Genomic DNA, 19502 nt, shown 5'->3' on the forward strand with positions numbered 1-19502 from the left:
ATTGATCATCTATTTTCTTTTATTATTCATTTATTCATATGCATGTACTTAAAGCACCATAGACAATATACATGCTATAGCAAGCCCTATTGTGCATTTAATCTATTACATTATCACCATTTATGTTGCTCTAAGAAAACCTTAGGTTTAAATTAGAGTAATAGCAGCCTTATTGCCCTAAGGTATAATATATTAGCATTATTAAATGTAATTCACTTATGTATTTACTTATTAATTGTTGCACTACATTATGGGGTGATCCATATGATGTCTTTTTTCCTTTCTCATTTGGCCCTTGCATTTGTCTCCCCCTGTTTCCCTCCTAGTGCATAGGTTTTCCAAGTACTGTCTTTTTAAATTGTACTTAGCATACTATTGGATATGGCCCCTTTAAAAGGAAGGGGCCATACCTTGAACACCTGTCCTATGATTAAGTGCCGTGTTTGGCACGAAACATGTTAGGATGTTCTGTCTGCCTAGCCTGCTTGTACCTTGTTTTTAAACTGAATTAATAAATTTTGGATTTTTACATTATAACCGCCAGTGCAGCTGATTACCTCTTTTCCTTTGCTATTTTTGCGGTGGAACCGGCCGCATTTTCGGCTTGCACCCCCTGTGGCTTCACACCTATTGCCTTCCCCCTGTGACTTCCGGTGGCGTCTACAGCCAGCAACGGACTGGAGCGGCAGTTTTCTATGGATGATTACTGGATTTGTGTCCATTCACAAAATGTTGAAAATAAATTTGAGCTAATTGAAGATTTAACAAATGATCCAATTTTCTAAAGACCATGTGGAATTCTGTAAAAAGGGCGCTTCAGCGGATTCTCTTTAGACAAACTTTACATTAGAAGTTGTATATCTCGCTATGGGGCATAAATACACTCACCGGCCACTTTATTAGGTACACCTGTTCAATTGCTCATCAACACAAATTGCTAATCAGCCAATCACATGGCAGCAACTCAATGCATTTAGGCATCTAGACATAGTGAAGACGACTTGCTGAAGTTCAAACTCAGCATCAGAATGGGGAAGAAAGGGGATTTAAAGTGAATGTCAACTTTCATGATAAAGTGCCCAGTTTTTAAAAGAAACTATTAAAAACAGGGGCACTTTCATTCATGAAAGTTTACATTGCACCGGAATTTACAAATACTTACCTTCTTCTGAAATGCTGGATTGCCGATCCCACACCTGCAGGTCCTCTGTAATTTGTCAGCAATGACAAAACCAGCTCACTCCAATCACGGCTTCCCTCCCAGGAGCATTCATCTGCCTTGTTGATGTCAGAGGAGAATGGGAAGACTGGTTCGAGATGATAGAAAGGCAACAGTAACTCAAATAACCACTCGTTACAACCAAGGTATGCAGAATATCATCTCTGAACGCACAACATGTCGAACCTTGAAGCAGATGGGCTACAGCAGCAGAAAACCACACCGGGTGCCACTCCTGTCAGCTAAGAACAGTAAACTGAGGCTACAATTCGCACAGGCTCACCAACATTGGACAATAGAAGATTGGAAAAATGTTTCCTGGTCTGATGAGTCTCAATTTCACCTGCGACATTCAGATAGTAGGGTCAAAACTTGGTGTAAACAACATGGAAGTATGGATCCATTCTGCCTTGTATCAAGGGTTCAGGCTGGTGGTGATGGTGTGGGGGATATTTTCTTGGCACACTTTTGGGCCCTTAGTACCAATTGAGCATTGTTTAAATGCCACGGCCTACCTGAGTATTGCTGCTGACCATGTCCATCCCTTTATGACTACAGTGTATCCATCTTCTGATGGCTACTTCCAGCAGGATAATGCACCATGTCACAAAGATCAAATCATCTCAAACTGGTTTCTTGAACATGGCAATGAGTTCACTGTACTCCAATGGCCTCCACAGTCACCAGATCTCAAACCAATAGAGCACCTTTGGGATGTGGTGGAACGGGATATTCGTATCATGGATGTGCAGCTGATAAATCTGCAGTAACTGCGTGATGCTATCATGTCAATATGGACCAAAATCTTTGAGGAATGTTTCCTACACCTTGTTGAATCTATGCAATGAAGAATTAAGGCAGTTCTGAAGGCAAAAGGGGGTCCAACCCGGTACTAGCAAGGTGTACCTAATAAAGTGGCCGGTGAGTGTACATTTCTGTATGCAAAGATAAGACACATATGTTACAGTGTAGCACTCAATAACATTAGCATTAGCAATTACTAAAAATAGTAATTAAAGTACATATTAAAAATCGTATTTATAATAAACATTAAAAATTGTATTAAAAGTATGTAACAAAATGTAAATGTAAATTGTGCAGCAAAAGTCATATTTAAAGTACCCAAGAAAAAAATCATGTTTAATTTACAATACAATCTCAAAATACAAGGTTCAGTCCATGCAGCCTTGGTGAGTGGACAGAACATGGAAGTCCCTTGGGCGTGTCTAAAGTTCTCTCATAGATTAAATGAAAGGGGGGATAAACCTTTTTATTTATTTTTTTATTTTAAACTTGGTGTATTCTATTAAAGCAGTGCCAGTTATACAGGGAGTGCAGAATTATTAGGCAAATGAGTATTTTGACCACATCATCCTCTTTATGCATGTTGTCTTACTCCAAGCTGTATAGGCTCGAAAGCCTACTACCAATTAAGCATATTAGGTGATGTGCATCTCTGTAATGAGAAGGGGTGTGGTCTAATGACATCAACACCCTATATCAGGTGTGCATAATTATTAGGCAACTTCCTTTCCTTTGGCAAAATGGGTCAAAAGAAGGACTTGACAGGCTCAGAAAAGTCAAAAATAGTGAGATATCTTGCAGAGGGATGCAGCACTCTTAAAATTGCAAAGCTTCTGAAGCGTGATCATCGAACAATCAAGCGTTTCATTCAAAATAGTCAACAGGGTCGCAAGAAGTGTGTGGAAAAACCAAGGCGCAAAATAACTGCCCATGAACTGAGAAAAGTCAAGCGTGCAGCTGCCAAGATGCCACTTGCCACCAGTTTGGCCATATTTCAGAGCTGCAACATCACTGGAGTGCCCAAAAGCACAAGGTGTGCAATACTCAGAGACATGGCCAAGGTAAGAAAGGCTGAAAGACGACCACCACTGAACAAGACACACAAGCTGAAACGTCAAGACTGGGCCAAGAAATATCTCAAGACTGATTTTTCTAAGGTTTTATGGACTGATGAAATGAGAGTGAGTCTTGATGGGCCAGATGGATGGGCCCGTGGCTGGATTGGTAAAGGGCAGAGAGCTCCAGTCCGACTCAGACGCCAGCAAGGTGGAGGTGGAGTACTGGTTTGGGCTGGTATCATCAAAGATGAGCTTGTGGGGCCTTTTCGGGTTGAGGATGGAGTCAAGCTCAACTCCCAGTCCTACTGCCAGTTTCTGGAAGACACCTTCTTCAAGCAGTGGTACAGGAAGAAGTCTGCATCCTTCAAGAAAAACATGATTTTCATGCAGGACAATGCTCCATCACACGCGTCCAAGTACTCCACAGCATGGCTGGCAAGAAAGGGTATAAAAGAAGAAAATCTAATGACATGGCCTCCTTGTTCACCTGATCTGAACCCCATTGAGAACCTGTGGTCCATCATCAAATGTGAGATTTACAAGGAGGGAAAACAGTACACCTCTCTGAACAGTGTCTTGGAGGCTGTGGTTGCTGCTGCACGCAATGTTGATGGTGAACAGATCAAAACACTGACAGAATCCATGGATGGCAGGCTTTTGAGTGTCCTTGCAAAGAAAGGTGGCTATATTGGTCACTGATTTGTTTTTGTTTTGTTTTTGAATGTCAGAAATGTATATTTGTGAATGTTGAGATGTTATATTGGTTTCACTGGTAAAAATAAATAATTGAAATGGGTATATATTTGTTTTTTGTTAAAGGGACACTGTAACCAAAATTTTTCTTTCGTGCTTCAGATTGAGCATGAAATTTTAAGCAACTTTCTAATTTACTCCTATTTTCAAATTTTCTTCGTTCTCTTGCTATCATTATTTGAAAAAGAAGGCATCTAAGCTTTTTTTTTGTTTCAGTACTCTGGACAGCACTTTTTTATTGGTGGATGAATTTATCCACCAATCAGCAAGGACAACCCAGGTTGTTCACCAAAAATGGGCCGGCATCTAAACTTACATTCTTGCATTTCAAATAAAGATACCAAGAGAATGAAGAAAATGTGATAATAGGAGTAAATTAGAAAGTTGCTTAAAATTCCATGCTCAATCTGAATCACGAAAGAAAATTTTTGGTTACAGTGTCCCTTTAAGTTGCCTAATAATTATGCACAGTAATAGTCACCTGCACACACAGATATCCCCCTAAAATAGCTAAAACTAAAAACAAACTAAAAACTACTTCCAAAAATATTCAGCTTTGATATTAATGAGTTTTTTGGGTTCATTGAGAACATGGTTGTTGTTCAATAATAAAATGAATCCTCAAAAATACAACTTGCCTAATAATTCTGCACTCCCTGTACAGGAATGCTTTGGGAGTGTAGCGAGTAAGCTGTCCCTTCCTGTCAGGCCGTGCCCCTGAACTGCCACCCACCAATCACGTTACAATTTTATCCTTCAATTTTCTTTCCCTAGCTTTCAGGCTCTCCAGCATTGACTGTACAATGGATCATCCACTATTTTTGGAAAGGTATACGTCATTGTTTTCTTAAGCATGACAGCGTGCAGTCTATTGTTTTGGTTATTCTTCCTCTGAGAGATACTTCCTTCCTATACAACTGTATTTTATTATGCTTATTAAAGTTCCATTTATGTATATTCTTTTGCAAACAGGAAGTGATTGAACTAAGGTAATGACTAAGGTAATGTTATAAAGGAAAAAGTCATATTTGTATTGTTTGTTTAAGTAAGCCTTTTTCTTGAATGTACTTTTTCAAGCTTAATGTACTTTGTAAACTAGTATATACTTTACCCAGTAACTTTTTTTTAATTGATTTTATTATATTAAAGTGTTTGATTAAAAGGGCCATCTTATCTTATCCTTTTTTTTATGCCAAAAAATGGTTTTACGTTAAAGATGTTTAGTTTGTATTTGAAACTAACAAAAAATGTAGAACTAGTCAGCTTATAGGTTAAAAAGGAACTCTCCCGACTTCCGGTGGGCGGGCTCCTAGTATGGCGGTGTAAAAGAAGAGCTCCTGAGACCAATGCAACTCAATTCTGCCAAATTAACCCTCAAAGTATCCATGGCTGCTAATAGCCCGGAGGCACAGTGGAACTACAGTGCTGCATTTTGAGAGGTATAACAGCAGATACCTCACCACGGAAGTACTCCATACTTGCGATCGTTATCGCATCCATAAAGCGCCACGTGGCGTAAGCAACGGTTGGCTGGCTCCGACTTCACTAGAGCCTCTAATTGGGACCTGAGTCTCTCCATCTACAGTGCAAACCGGATCATCACAGTTGGTGAGTGCGTACAGCTCCTTGAAACATAGACACTACTATCCCACACTGTAACTGCGCCACAACTTGGTAGGCAAGCACAGCCTATTTGGCCTTTATCTATAACGCTGACAACATCACAGCTTTCAAATCGCTACACAGGGGCATCGTGTCCCTATTTTTACTCATATACTTGACAGGAGACCAGGGAATCTGTTAGAGTTAAGGCTAACCCAGAGGGACTTCTGGAAAATTGAGCTTAACATCTGCAGCATAGGACTTGCCCCAAATGTTCTAAATCACTCCCCATACTATCAGAAAATAGGCTTCTGAACCTTACATAAGACAGAGAGGTATGGTGTGTGCTAGGTACGGTGTGTGCTAGGTACAGTGTGGGCTAGGTACAGTGTGGGCTAGGCACTGCGTGGGCTAGGTACAGTGTGTGACAGGCACTGCGTGCGCTAGGTACAGTGTGTGACAGGCACTGCGTGCGCTAGGTACAGTGTGTGACAGGCACTGCGTGTGCTAGGCATTATCTGCATGTGCTGGGTACAGGGTGTACTAGGTAATGCTGTCCTACGTACAGTGAGTGTTAGATACGGTTTGCGCTAAGTACAGTGTGTGATAGGTACAGCCTTAAGATCTCTTAGCGACCTCCCAATCTATGTTACCTCCTCTTTCATGCTGCTATGTTTAGTTGTCGTACAAAAGGTTTTGTTCTAAGAGCCTCTAATTATTTACTTCACATGTCTCCTATACATGCTTTTGGAGTATTAAAACTTAATCTACATGCACTAGCTCCTCCCCCCCCACACATTCAGAACCCACATCAGGGTTCAATTTAGGTGAACTATTTTCACCCCAGACTCCCTCATTTTACCCATTCCTCCCTTTTGATCCCCTTTCTCAAAAATATTGTATTTTATCAATGTCTTGACAATAACTTTAACCGGACCTGCATGTCCGTTCTACTTGTTTGTGTCTATTGGAGCAGGGGTCCTGCGTGTCCCCAATTTTTACTTATACTTTTGAAACTGAATAAAAAATTTAAATATGAAAAAAAAAAAGACAGTTAGGTTTTTGTGGCCTTGCCACTGGGAACAGACACACTACTATTCACACCCCTCCAATACAGCCTAAACAACAAAGTGGTTATGGGAACAATCTGCTAGTATAGGAACTCACAGGCCTATTTCTCCCTGTGCTTGATAAACATCTGCGGTAACTGCTCTTTGAATGAATGCTTGTTCATGGACAGGTTTCTGACCTCTAACAAAATGTCTCACAGGACCAAAAATCAAGACAAAAAAAATAAAGGAGCCTCTGATCCCCTGCCTTCTTCTCCTTCCACCATATCTGCAGCCGCAATTTCAGATACTCAAATAGTACCTACAGAACAGCAGCAGAACTCTATACTTCTGGCTAAATTAGACAACCTTCAGAAAGGTATAGACACCCTCACATCAGATGTCAAACAATTCAACTTGAGACTGACTTCAGCAGAGCAACACATATCAGACCTAGAAGACTGACATAACACCTCTACTGTACAAATAAAAAAATCTAATTCAACAAAACATCTCCCTTTATCAGAAATTAGACAACTTGGAAAATCGCTCCCGCAGAAACAATGTTAGATTGGTATGCCTGCCTGAAACAGTCCATCCTTCTGAATTACTCTACTTTGGAGAGCACACCCTACACAATTTGCTCAAAGTTCCAGCTGAACACATTCCCATGAAAGTGGAAAGAGCGCACAGAGTTGGAAATTATAGAGCATCTGCCTCTGATAAAAATGTACCACCAAGAGGAGTAATGATTAAGTATCTAAACCTTCAGTCCAAGATTCAACTTCTGCGAGCATATAGAGGCCTACAAATGCTCATATATGACGACAAAAGGCTCTACTTGTTCCAGGACTACTCATCGGATGTTCACAGAAAGGAATTTGCACCGCTGTGTACCCTACTGCATAAGGAAAATCGTCAAGCTACCCTATTGTACCCAGCACGTCTACGCCCTAACACCCCAAATGGCCCAAAATTCTTTGATTTGCCCAAAGAAGCCCAAGATTTCTTGGCTCAAGATAAAGAGCTATAACAGCAACCCTCTTCCAGCCAGCAAAACTCTCCTACGTGACTTTTGGTGCCTGAACCTACTTCATGTACACCCCATAAAGGGGATAAGGGCCCCATAATGGACCTCATTAAGATCATATGTTAAATTTTGTATTTTATGGTTACTTAATGCTTTGTTGTTAAATGTTTTATGGAAATGTTATGTAAACATCATTTCAATGTTTGCTCGCCTTTATTGGTTGGTAATTTTTGCCCCCTCCCTTATACCACCCTATAGCATATGTCAGTTAACTCCTAATATCCTAAAATTACAGTAAAAATCCTGTCCTGGAATATAGAGGGGATAAATTCCCCTATTAAATGGAAATCTGTCTTGGCCCACCTGAAAAAGTCATGTGCAGACATCTGCTTACAAAAGACCCACCTTAATGAACACACCAAACTTAAAGCACAATGGATAGGGAAGGTGATGACAGCTTTAGTAGGGGTGTAGCAATACTCTTTCATAAAAATTTCCAGTATCAATTAGACACTACGATTGTTGACCCTGAGGGGAGGTTTATCATTGTAAAGTTTAAATGGCAACATAATTTGTACACCTTGTGTAATATATATGGACCTAATCGATGGGACCTAGAATTCTGACATAGCCTGACTAGACGCATAGCCCCTTTTGTAGACACCCACCTCATTCTTGCAGGTGACTTTAACTTAACGCCCAACCCAGTGCTAGACAGGTTCAAAGACCCTAGTAGTTATAACCCTATGAAACCGGCTTCCACCCCACACATATCCACTTCAAATCTTTGACACTATGGCCCCTATTTATCATAGGTCTTGCGGACCTAATCCGACAGTGCGAATCAGGTCCGCAAGACCTTGCTAAATGCGGAGAGCAATACGCTCTCCGCATTTAACATTGCACCAGCAGCTCACAAGAGCTGCTGGTGCAACGCCGCCCCCTGCTGACTCGCGGCCAATCGTCCCCCAGCAGGGAGGTGTCAATCAACCCGATCGTATTCGATCGGGTTGATTTCCGGTGATTCCTGTCCACCTGCTCAGAGCAGGCGGACAGGGTTATGGAGCAGCGGTCTTTAGACCGCTGCTTCATAACTTGTGTTTCTGGCGAGTCTGAAGACTCGCCAGAAACACGGGCCCACAAGCTCCCTACGGAGCTTGTTAAATGGGCCCCTATAATCTAAGCTCTTGGGGTTCAAGACATATGGAGGAAGCAAAACCCTACAGGGAGGGATTTTACGTGTGTATCTCACGCACACAACACACTGTCACGTATTGATCTATTTGTCACTTAAAATCCACAACATTACCATATAAGATCATGCCTATTTCTCTAAGACGTTTCCCAACCCCGCTCCCTACCAATAAACAAGTTTTTAATTTCCCTACACACCTACTCAAATCCCCTGACTTCCATATGTTCCTTATAAAGCAATGGGTAGACTTCACTTCTAACAACTCAGCTCATCTAACAACCCCAGAACTATTTTGGGAAACAGATAAATCTGTCCTGAAAGGAGACATTGCTTACCTTACTAGAAAGAAACACAAGTTAGCAAAGAGAAACTACATGACGACACACTGGCCAAAACGTATACAACATACTGCCAGACCCCATCCACAGTCCATAGAATTGCCTACTTCCAGGCCAAAAAGGATAGAGATATTTTTCTTCTCCAAAACACGATATAACAAGAGAATAATAGAAAGCAAGGTAAATTCCTGAGACACGAAAACAGAACCAGTAAATACTTAAAATCAAACAATCCAACCGAGGCGTTCCTATACTTAAAAAAGGCAATTCCCTTATCCATGACCCAACCAACATAGTAACTGAATTTGCAGAGTACTATTCCACACTATACACAGCACAACCTACTAACGTAGAGGCTAAAACCAAATTCTGAGATAAGGTGACCCTACCTAAATTTTCCACAGATCAAATAGATAGCCTAAATGCTCCGATATCACCAGATGAGTTACAAATAACAATTAAATCAATGGCACTCAGGAAAACTCCTGGCCCAGACGGACTCCCTACGGAATTTTATCGCTTGCTTGCTAACCAGGTCTCTCCTATTCTAACTAACCTTTTTAATCAGTACTTTTCACATTAGCAACAACCCTCTACACAATTTTCTACAGCGAAGATATCGGTAATACACAAATCAGGCAAATACCCAACACTCCTTGAGTCCTACAGACCCATTTCTCTACTCAATGTAGATTATAAATTATTAATGAAATTGTTGGCCAACCGACTCAAACATATTTTACCATATACACACCGACCAGACTGGCTTTGTAGCCCATTGTTCTTCGGTCACTAATATTCGGAGGGTTTTATATGCAGTAACTCATTACTGGACAAACGTGGAGAATTGACACCGGACCACCCTTCCTGTTGTCCTTAGACACAGAGAAGGCTTTCGACAGGGTGGAATGGGACCATCTACTCCACACTATGGGGGAATTTGGAATACAAGGTTGTTTCACCAAATTTATTAGAAATATCTACTCTAATCTCATTATTTATTTACTGGTTAATAATTTGTTCTCACCCCTTGTACCCCAACAGAGAGGCACCTGACAAGGTTGCCCATTATCTCCACTCTTATTTAACCTGGCACTAGAATCACTAGCAGTGTTTCTCAGATCTATTTTTCCTGGTATTGACTTACACTCCCACAGACTGCAAATAGCACTTTAGGCGGATGACATGCTCCTTTTCATCTCAAATCCCCAGACCCATGTTCCCCAAATCTTAGATGCCATCACACTGTTCTGAAAATGAATATTAATAAATTGGAAATACTATGGCTACACAAAATTCCTACAGAAAACTTGTTCCCTTACCCTTTCCGTGAAGTCGATACATATCTTACTTACCTGGGCATACATATCTCTGCTAACCCACATAAATGGTATGAGTATAACTTTACCCCAATTCTTAACAGAACCAAAAACTACCTTAACACGTGTTAAAATCTACCACTTTCTCTAACAGGAAGAGTACACATAATAAAAATTATTATACTTCCTAAACTCTTGTACCCTATGCAGATGCTGCCACTCTGAATATGGGGAAGTAATTTGACAACACTGTCATGCACCTTCCGTGCCTTTCTATGGAAAGGAAGCAAACCAAGGATTAGTCTCACCAAATTATACCTGCCTTACACAAAGGGTGGATTGGGCCTAGCAAACATTCTCTACTATAACTGGGTGTCTCTGACAAAATTTATCTTAGACTGCACATTAAATACCCAACACTTTTCCTCTTCACAGTTAGAGGAAATATTACCACAACAAATCTTGTTAGCCTTTATACCTCATGCCACTCGCACATAGCTACACTCTCTCTCCTAACCCACCCAATGTTCAGAGACATAATTTCAACTTGGCGTTTGATAACTAAATGTCTAAATATGGACCCCTCTCACTCCCCCTACTTACCGATTTTATGGAAATCCAAGATTTCCACCGGGCCTCTTGTACTTGGTCTTCCAAGAGTGGAAACAGGTAGGTGTCGACAATTTAAATAAATCTACAAAATCAGTACTACCCTTTGATGTCTTGTGTCAAACCTATTCTATACCCTCCAACCAAAGGTTCGCCTACTTTCAACTTCGCCATTACACAAACCAGGTCTTGCGCACTTGTGACACATTTTGGGATCTCACTCCACTGGGACCTATATACGGTTTATTTCGGGCAAGTCATTTTGCCATTTCCCCAATTTACTAATTATTATTACAGATGACTGTACCTAGCGCACAACAAGGTTTCATGACCACCTGGAACAAACATACACTCAGACTTCAAACCATAGATACCATATATAACAGCCTAAAACTGATTTGGTCAGCCAATCTAGCGGCCGACCTTAGAGAATCTCAGATTAGAGTTATACACCAGGATTATATTACCCCCAACAGACTGAGCAAATGGAGGAAGGACTTCTCTAATTTGTGTGGGAAATGTTCCTTCCCAGACGCTGACTGTTTACATTACCTATGGTACTGCCCCAAAATTAGAAGATACTGGAGCTGAGTCTCATACTGGCTGTCTAGGATGTTACACCAACAGATATCACTTAATCTATCACACATATTATTATTTTTTCAGCTACCCTGTAGAACAGTGTTTCCCAACCGCGGTCCTCAAGTACCCCCAACAGTCCTGGTTTTCATTATAGCTGAACTAGAGCACAGGTGAAATAATCAGCTGATAAATGAGAGCATGTTAGTAACCATGGTTACTGATCAGCTGATTACTTCACCTGTGCACTGGTTCAGCTATAATGAAAAGCAGGCCTGTTGGGGGTACTTGAGGACCGCGGTTGGGAAACACTGCTGTAGAAGACAAAATCAGAGACTAATGACTGTGGTTTTATTACTTGCTAGGAAATGTATTTTCTGTAAATGGTTATATAAAGAAGCACCCTCTATAGCCTTTTTCAAACAAATGTTATTTAAATATGTGATCTATGAGCAGTTTGTACTGTCTCTGATATTTCTGCAAGGACTCCACGCTTCCTAGACAAGTGGCAACCCTACATAGATCTTCTAGACTTGCCCACCAAGAGACAGTTGGTGATTCCTTTCAGAAACACCATATATATGTTGGAAGCAAACTTGAGAGGGGAATGGAATATATGGGAGCAAATGGGATAACTGTATTTATGAGCCTCTCACAGCACAGTAAGTTAATTGATTGTTACAAGTTAGTTAAATATATTGTATTTGTTTAGTCACTTGGATAAGACAATTACTAGATGTATACTAATATGTCAATGACATTGATGTTGAGTTCAAGCTCATTACTCTTTGCACCCTGTGTCTATTAAGGTTGCAGGGCTGATATCACTGTTATGTCTTATATATAAAACAAAAAATGTTGACAGTCGCATAACCAATTTGATTGAACTAGGGAAACTGATTGAACCAGCTGAACTTCATGGACTCAAGATTTGGACATTGGAGTGACTTGTCACCCCTAATATATGCTAAGTTTTTTTCTTTCTGTACTATATGAAAATGTCAATGGGGGGTAGTTATCAAGCCGTCTACTTTTCTGGCTTCGCCGGCCCAATACGCCCGCCTAAGCTCGCCTACCTTCGCCGCTGCGGACCTGAAAAAATACGCCTAAGTTATCAAATAAAGCTGTCAAAAAGCCGCTGGGCGATGAGCAGCGGACTGTGACAGTTATCACTCATCCGATCTCGCTGCTCTTCGGCTTTTTCCCAGCTTTATTGCTAGCCTGTCACTAAGCACCCACACTAAACTACACTGTTCTATCCCTATACCAGCGCCCCCGGAGCCTCCCGCAACTCAATAAAGTTACTAACCCCTAAACCGCCGCTCCTAGACCCTGCCGCAACTCTTATAAATGTATTAACCCCTAAACCGCCGCTCCCGGACACCGCTGCCACCTACAGTATACCTAGTAACCCCTATCCTGCCCCCCCGACACCGTCGCCCTCTATAATAAAGTTATTAACCCCTATCCCGCACCTCTCCGCAACTAAATAAATAGTTTAACCCCTAAACCGCCGCTCCCTGAACCCGCCGCAACCTATATTAAACCTATTAACCCCTATCCTGCCCCCCCTACAATAAATTTATTAACCCCTAATCTGCCTCCCCTACACTGTCGCCCCCTATAATAAATTTATTAACCCCTATCCTGCCCCCCACTACGCCGCCGCCACTGTAATAAAATTATTAACCCCTAAACCTAAGTCTAACCCTAACCCTAACGCCCCCCTAACTTAAATATTAATTAAATAAATCTAAATAATATTTTTATTATTAACTACATTAATCCTATTTAAAACTAAATACTTACCTATAAAATAAACCCTAATATAGCTACAATATAAATAATAATTATATTCTAGCTATCTTAGGATTTATTTTTATTTTACAGGTACCTTTCAATTTATTTTAACTAGGTACAATAGCTATTAAATAGTTATTAACTATTTAATAGCTTACCTAGCTAAAATAAACTGAAATTTACCTGTAAAATAAATCCTAACCTAATTTACAATTACACCTAACACTACACTATACTTTAATAAATTATTCCTATTTAAAACTAAATACTTACCTGTAAAATAAACCCTAATATAGCTACAATATAATTAATAATTATATTGTAGCTATGTTAGGATTTATATTTATTTTACAGGTAACTTTGTATTTATTTTAGCTAGTTAGAATAGTTATTAAATAGTTATTAACTATTCAATAACTACCTAGCTAAAAGAAATACAAAATGACCTGTAAAATAAATCCTAACCTAAGTTACAATTAAACCTAATACTACACTATCATTAAATTAATTAAATAAACTACCTACAAATAACTACAATTAAATACAATTACATAAACTAACTAAAGTACAAAAAATAAAAAAAGCTAAGTTACAAAAAATAAAAAAATAAGTTAGTCACCATCAGCAACTCGGAGGCGGCGAACAGTTCAAGTAATCCTCATCCTAACGCCCTTCACGCAGAACAGAAACCATGTCTAAGGGACCAGCAGTTGGAATTGATCTTGGAACCACATACTCCTGTGTGGGTGTCTTTCAACATGGAAAGGTTGAAATCATTGCCAATGACCAAGGCAACAGGACAACACCAAGCTATGTGGCCTTCACAGATACTGAAAGGCTGATTGGAGATGCAGCCAAGAATCAAATTGCCATGAACCCAACAAACACAGTTTTTGATGCCAAACGTCTCATTGGTCGCAGATTTGAAGATACCGTTGTACAGTCTGATATGAAGCACTGGCCATTCAACGTTATTAGTGATGGTGGAAGGCCCAAGGTCGAAGTAGATTACAAAGGAGAGTGCAAATCTTTCTACCCAGAGGAAATCTCTTCAATGGTATTGACAAAAATGAAGGAGATTGCTGAAGCTTATCTTGGCAAGACAGTGTGAAATGCAGTTATTACTGTACCAGCCTACTTCAATGACTCCCAGCGTCAAGCTACAAAGGATGCTGGCACAATTTCTGGCCTCAATGTATTGAGAATCATTAATGAGCCAACTGCTGCAGCTATTGCTTATGGCTTGGACAAGAAGGTTGGAGCAGAAAGAAATGTGCTGATCTTTGATCTTGGTGGTGGCACTTTTGATGTTTCCATACTTACTATTGAGGATGGTATCTTTGAAGTAAAATCTACAGCTGGTGACACCCACTTGGGTGGCGAAGACTTTGATAACCGCATGGTAAATCACTTTGTTGCCAAATTCAAGAGAAAGCACAAGAAAGATATCATTGACAATAAGAGAGCTGTTCGCCGTCTCCGCACTGCCTGTGAGCGTGCAAAGCGCACCCTGTCCTCCAGCACTCAGGCCAGCATTGAAATAGATTCTTTGTATGAAGGAATTGATTTTTATACCTCAATCACCAGAGCTCGATTTGAAGAACTCAATGCTGATCTCTTCAGAGGCACTTTAGATCCTGTTGAAAAATCACCTCGTGATGCTAAACTTGACAAGTCTCAGATTCATGATATTGTGTTGGTTGGTGGGTCCACTTGTATACCTAAAATTCAGAAGCTTCTCCAGGATTTCTTCAATGGAAAGGAGCTAAACAAGAGCATTAACCCTGATGAGGCTGTGGCTTATGGTGCAGCTGTCCAGGCTGCCATCTTGTCTGGTGACAAGTTGGAGAATGTGCAAGATCTCCTTCTACTTGATGTCACCCCTCTATCGCTGGGTATTGAGACTGCTGGTGGTGTGATGACCACATTAATCAAACGTAATACAACCATTCCCACAAAACAGACACAGACCTTCACAACTTACTCAGATAATCAGCCTGGTGTCTTGATTCAGGTATATGAGGGAGAGCGTGCCATGACAAAGGATAACAATCTTTTGGGAAAATTTGAGTTGACAGGCATTCCTCCAGCTCCACGTGGTGTTCCTCAAATTGAGGTGACATTTGACATTGATGCCAATGGTATCCTGAATGTGTCTGCTGTAGATAAGAGCACTGGAAAGGAAAACAAGATCACAATCACAAATGACAAAGGTCGTCTCAGCAAGGAAGACATTGAGCGTATGGTTCAAGAAGCTGAAAAGTGCAAAGCAGAAGATGAGAAACAGAGGGACAAAGTTTCATCCAAGAATTCATTGGAGTCCTACGCATTCAACATGAAAGCAACCGTTGAAGATGAAAAACTACAAGGGAAAATTAGTGATGAAGACAAACAAAAAATACTGGATAAATGCAATGAGGTCATCAGCTGGCTGGATAAGAACCAGACTGCTGAGAAGGATGAATTTGAGCATCAACAGAAGGAGCTGGAGAAGGTGTGCAACCCAATAATCACCAAGCTGTATCAGGGTGCAGGTGGCATGCCAGGAGGAATGCCAGGTGGCTTCCCAGGTGCTGGTGGTGCTCCATCAGGTGGTGCATCATCTGGCCCCACCATTGAAGAAGTTGACTAAAGTTGGATGCATTCTTTATGGGTCCATCTAATTAAACCTAGGATGCAAGTTTCTATCAATGGCTGTTCAAAAGTTTTTCCATGTAATTTATTGTTTAAACTTTTTAAGGGCATTGTTAATACTTGAATTCACTCCATAATGTTGGTTAAAAGAACACCGTTGCACTTTATCTGTTCTGAAACAAATTTGGGTCCAAAAGAATAAATTTATTTAATTGGCAAAAAAATAAAAAAAAATAAGTTACAAACATTTTACAAATATTACAACAATTTTAAGCTACTTACACCTAATCTAAGCCCCCTAATAAAATAACAAACCCCCCAAAATAAAAAAATGCCCTACCCTATTCTAAATTAAATAAAGTTCAAAGCTCTTTTACCTTACCAGCCAACTTTCTAATTTACTCTTATTATCACATTTTTTTTTCTTTCTCTTGGTATCTTTATTTGAAAAAAGCAAGAATGTAAGCATAGGAGCCAGCCCATTTTACTTTCATCACCTGAGTAGCACTTTTTGATTGGTGTCTAAATGTAGTGACCAATTAGCAAGCGCTACCCAGGTACTGAACCAAAAATGGTCCAGCTCCTAAGCTTACTTTAAAATAAAGATACGAAGAGAACAAAGAAAATTGATAATAGGAGTATATTAGAAAGTTGCTTACAATTGCTGCTCTAGCTGAATAAAGAAAGTTTATTTTTGACAATTCCTTTAAGCAAAATAAAAAATATATATATTTATTTATTAAGACACGGTGAGTCCACGGAATCATCAATTACTGTTGGGAATATCACTCCTGGCCAGCAGGAGGAGGCAAAGAGCACCACCCTTACCCACAACCCCCAGTCATTTTCTTTGCCTCTGTCAATGGAGGAGGCAAGATTTTTGGGGTCTAGCCATACTCGATGCTAGTCTCTTTAGTAAGAGCAGTGGTGGCTTTTAAGCAGTTAGGAATTGTAAGGAGGGCCTTACGGAATTTTCCTATCATTTTGCTGCCCTATTATAGAAAATGAGAGTAGGTGACTGTGTCTTTTCTTTCCTACAGGTCTCTGTGAGGAACTGTAACCTTGCATACCTGATAAGCTGTCTACATGCCGGACAGCAGAATTGGCAGGTAAGTGCCTTTTTTCTTCCAGGTGGGGAGATCTTGCACTTACATGAGTTACTGCTGTAGAGTTGGGGACAAATTATTCATTAGTTAGGATGAATTGGGCATGTACCAGGGCATTGTGACAGAGACAACATACCTTTCTGAGATGAAAGGGTTAATTAGGCTCTTACTTTTTGTTTGAAAGGCAAAATTGTGTGTATTTAATTTTATTATTATGTGATTTAAAGTCTGGTTGGCAGAGAAAGGGTTCTCTGATTTTTATTATTACTTTCGTTTCCTACTACGTGTTACTTGTTTTAGTAGCAACTAGGAAGCAGTTGCCTGTGCCGTTTTTTCGCGCCTCTCTGTGGCGCAGTTTAGTTTGTAGCGATCACATTGTATAAAGTTGCTGTTTATAAGAGAGGCTCTCAGACTCCAGTTGCAGTTTTAACAAATTTATTAAAAGAACATCTTATAACAGAATGCATAAACTTCAGCTCTTGTTACAGTTAATATCTGTGTAGCTGCCTTACTCATAAACTAACTATTTCCTGCTGAACTGCAGTGTAATATATATTAAACTTCCCCCCTGGAACCAAACACTATCTTTTTTGGTTCTATACATATTGATACATCTTTTCCCTTTTTGGGGAAATGGCAAAAGCTATCTCTTTTAATTATTGTAGGAATATGGATCCTGAGATGCAGTCTTTCATTGTGCTAAATATTAGTCCACATAGTCATTTAGATATTCTGGTTTTCGGATACATCTCCCACTTCTAGTCTGGGTGATTCTGGATCCCTGTGGTTGTTCTGACGGGACTCTGTTGTCCTCCTGCAATCTTTCCGTGTCTGATATTTCACTGTTTATTTCTTCTTGTCCTTCTTCTTCAGAGTTATTTGTCATTAATGGCTGGTTTGTATTCTCAATGTGAGATTCCTCTTGGGTGCTAGTTTGGGTCCTTGCTGGAGGCCTGTAGCGTCCAGTGCCTCTCAGATGCCTCCTATTTCTCCTCAGGACCTGTCCTGACTCTGTCACCACCTCATATGACCTAATTCCTACAGGAGCTCTTAGGCAAGCCTTCCGCCACTCTTTTCCTTGGTTTGTTTGCGGTTGTACCCACACCTGTTCACCAACATTTAGAGGCCGCAGGTCTTTGGCTCCCTTGTAATATTGAGCAGCTTGCAATGATTGCTGCTTCCTGCACAGGATTTGGTGTCTGTCATTCATCACCTGATCCTGTATTAACAGACTCCCTCTCATTGGAAGTAACGATTTGGTCCTTCGACCCATCAGTCTTTGAGCAGGACTGCACTCCATGCCTTGTGTTGGTGTATTGCGATGATCCAAAAATGCTAGATAAGGATCATTTTGAGAAGTCACAGCTTTTTGCAGTAGTCTTTTGGCTGTCTTTACTGCCGACTCTACTTTTCCATTGCTTTGAGGGTATCCTGGTGACGAGGTAATGTGGTCAAAGTCCCAACCCATACTGAAGTCTTTAAACTCCATTGAAATAAACTGTGGTCCATTATCAGAACATACCGTTTCTGGAATTCCATATCTGGCAAAATGGGCCTTTAATTTTCTTATTACTGTAGTAGATCTTGTATCCTGAAGATGGTCTATCTCCCAGAAATTAGAGTCATAGTCCACTGTTATTAAATACTCCTTTCCTTGGAATGTGAACAAATCAATGCCAAGCTTTTCCCACGGTCTCGTTGGGATCTCATGAGGAACGAATGTCTCTTTCTGTTGTTTAGTATCAAATGAACGGCATATGTCACATTGGTCGATATATTCTTTTAGCTGTGCATTCATTCCTGGCCAGTAAATACTCTCCCTGGCTCTGCGTAGACATCCTTCCACACCAAAATGTGAAGAATGTATTCGAGACATAATATCTGTTCGGAGATCAGATGGAATAACTACTCGCTCACCTTTGAATAGAACACCATCCTGTACACTCAATTCATCACGTATGTGGTAGAATGGTGAAGCCTCTAGGGGTACCTGTTCCTTAGCATGAGGCGACAGTCGCATAACCAATTTGATTGAACTAAGGAAACTGATTGAACCAGCTGAACTTCATGGACTCAAGATTTGGACATTGGAGTGACTTGTCACCCCTAATATATGCTAAGTTTTTTTCTTTCTGTACTATATGAAAATGTCAATATATTCACTGTACCTGACTGTCTGATGTTTAATAAAAATTATTATTTTAAAAAAAAAAGGAACTCTCCCACAGACCTATTGGTGGACAGTTACATGCCCCTTAAAGGGATAGTCCAGTCAAAATTAAACTTTCATGATTCAGATAGACCATGCAATTTTAAGCAACTTTCTAATTTACTCTTATTATCACATTTTTTTTCTCTCTTGGTATCTTTATTTGAAAAAAGCAAGAATGTAAGCATAGGAGCCAGC

At 40.2% G+C, this 19502-nt stretch overlaps 2 protein-coding genes across 2 annotated transcripts; both read left to right on the forward strand.

Moving 5' to 3' along the window:
* The first annotated feature begins 13975 nt into the window (after nt 1–13975).
* LOC128649024 (heat shock cognate 71 kDa protein-like) lies at nt 13976–16226 on the forward strand. Its single transcript, XM_053702059.1, has one exon. It carries the CDS (start codon nt 14047–14049, stop codon nt 14464–14466), a length of 420 nt encoding a protein of 139 aa, XP_053558034.1. The 5' UTR covers nt 13976–14046; the 3' UTR covers nt 14467–16226.
* LOC128664607 (heat shock cognate 71 kDa protein-like) lies at nt 14755–15987 on the forward strand. The gene has a single exon (XM_053719425.1). The coding sequence runs from the start codon at nt 14755–14757 to the stop codon at nt 15985–15987; it is 1233 nt and encodes a 410-aa protein (XP_053575400.1).
* Nucleotides 16227–19502: the final 3276 nt, after the last annotated feature.

The sequence above is a fragment of the Bombina bombina genome, chromosome 1 (assembly GCF_027579735.1).
Source record: "Bombina bombina isolate aBomBom1 chromosome 1, aBomBom1.pri, whole genome shotgun sequence".
NCBI lineage: Eukaryota > Metazoa > Chordata > Amphibia > Anura > Bombinatoridae > Bombina > Bombina bombina.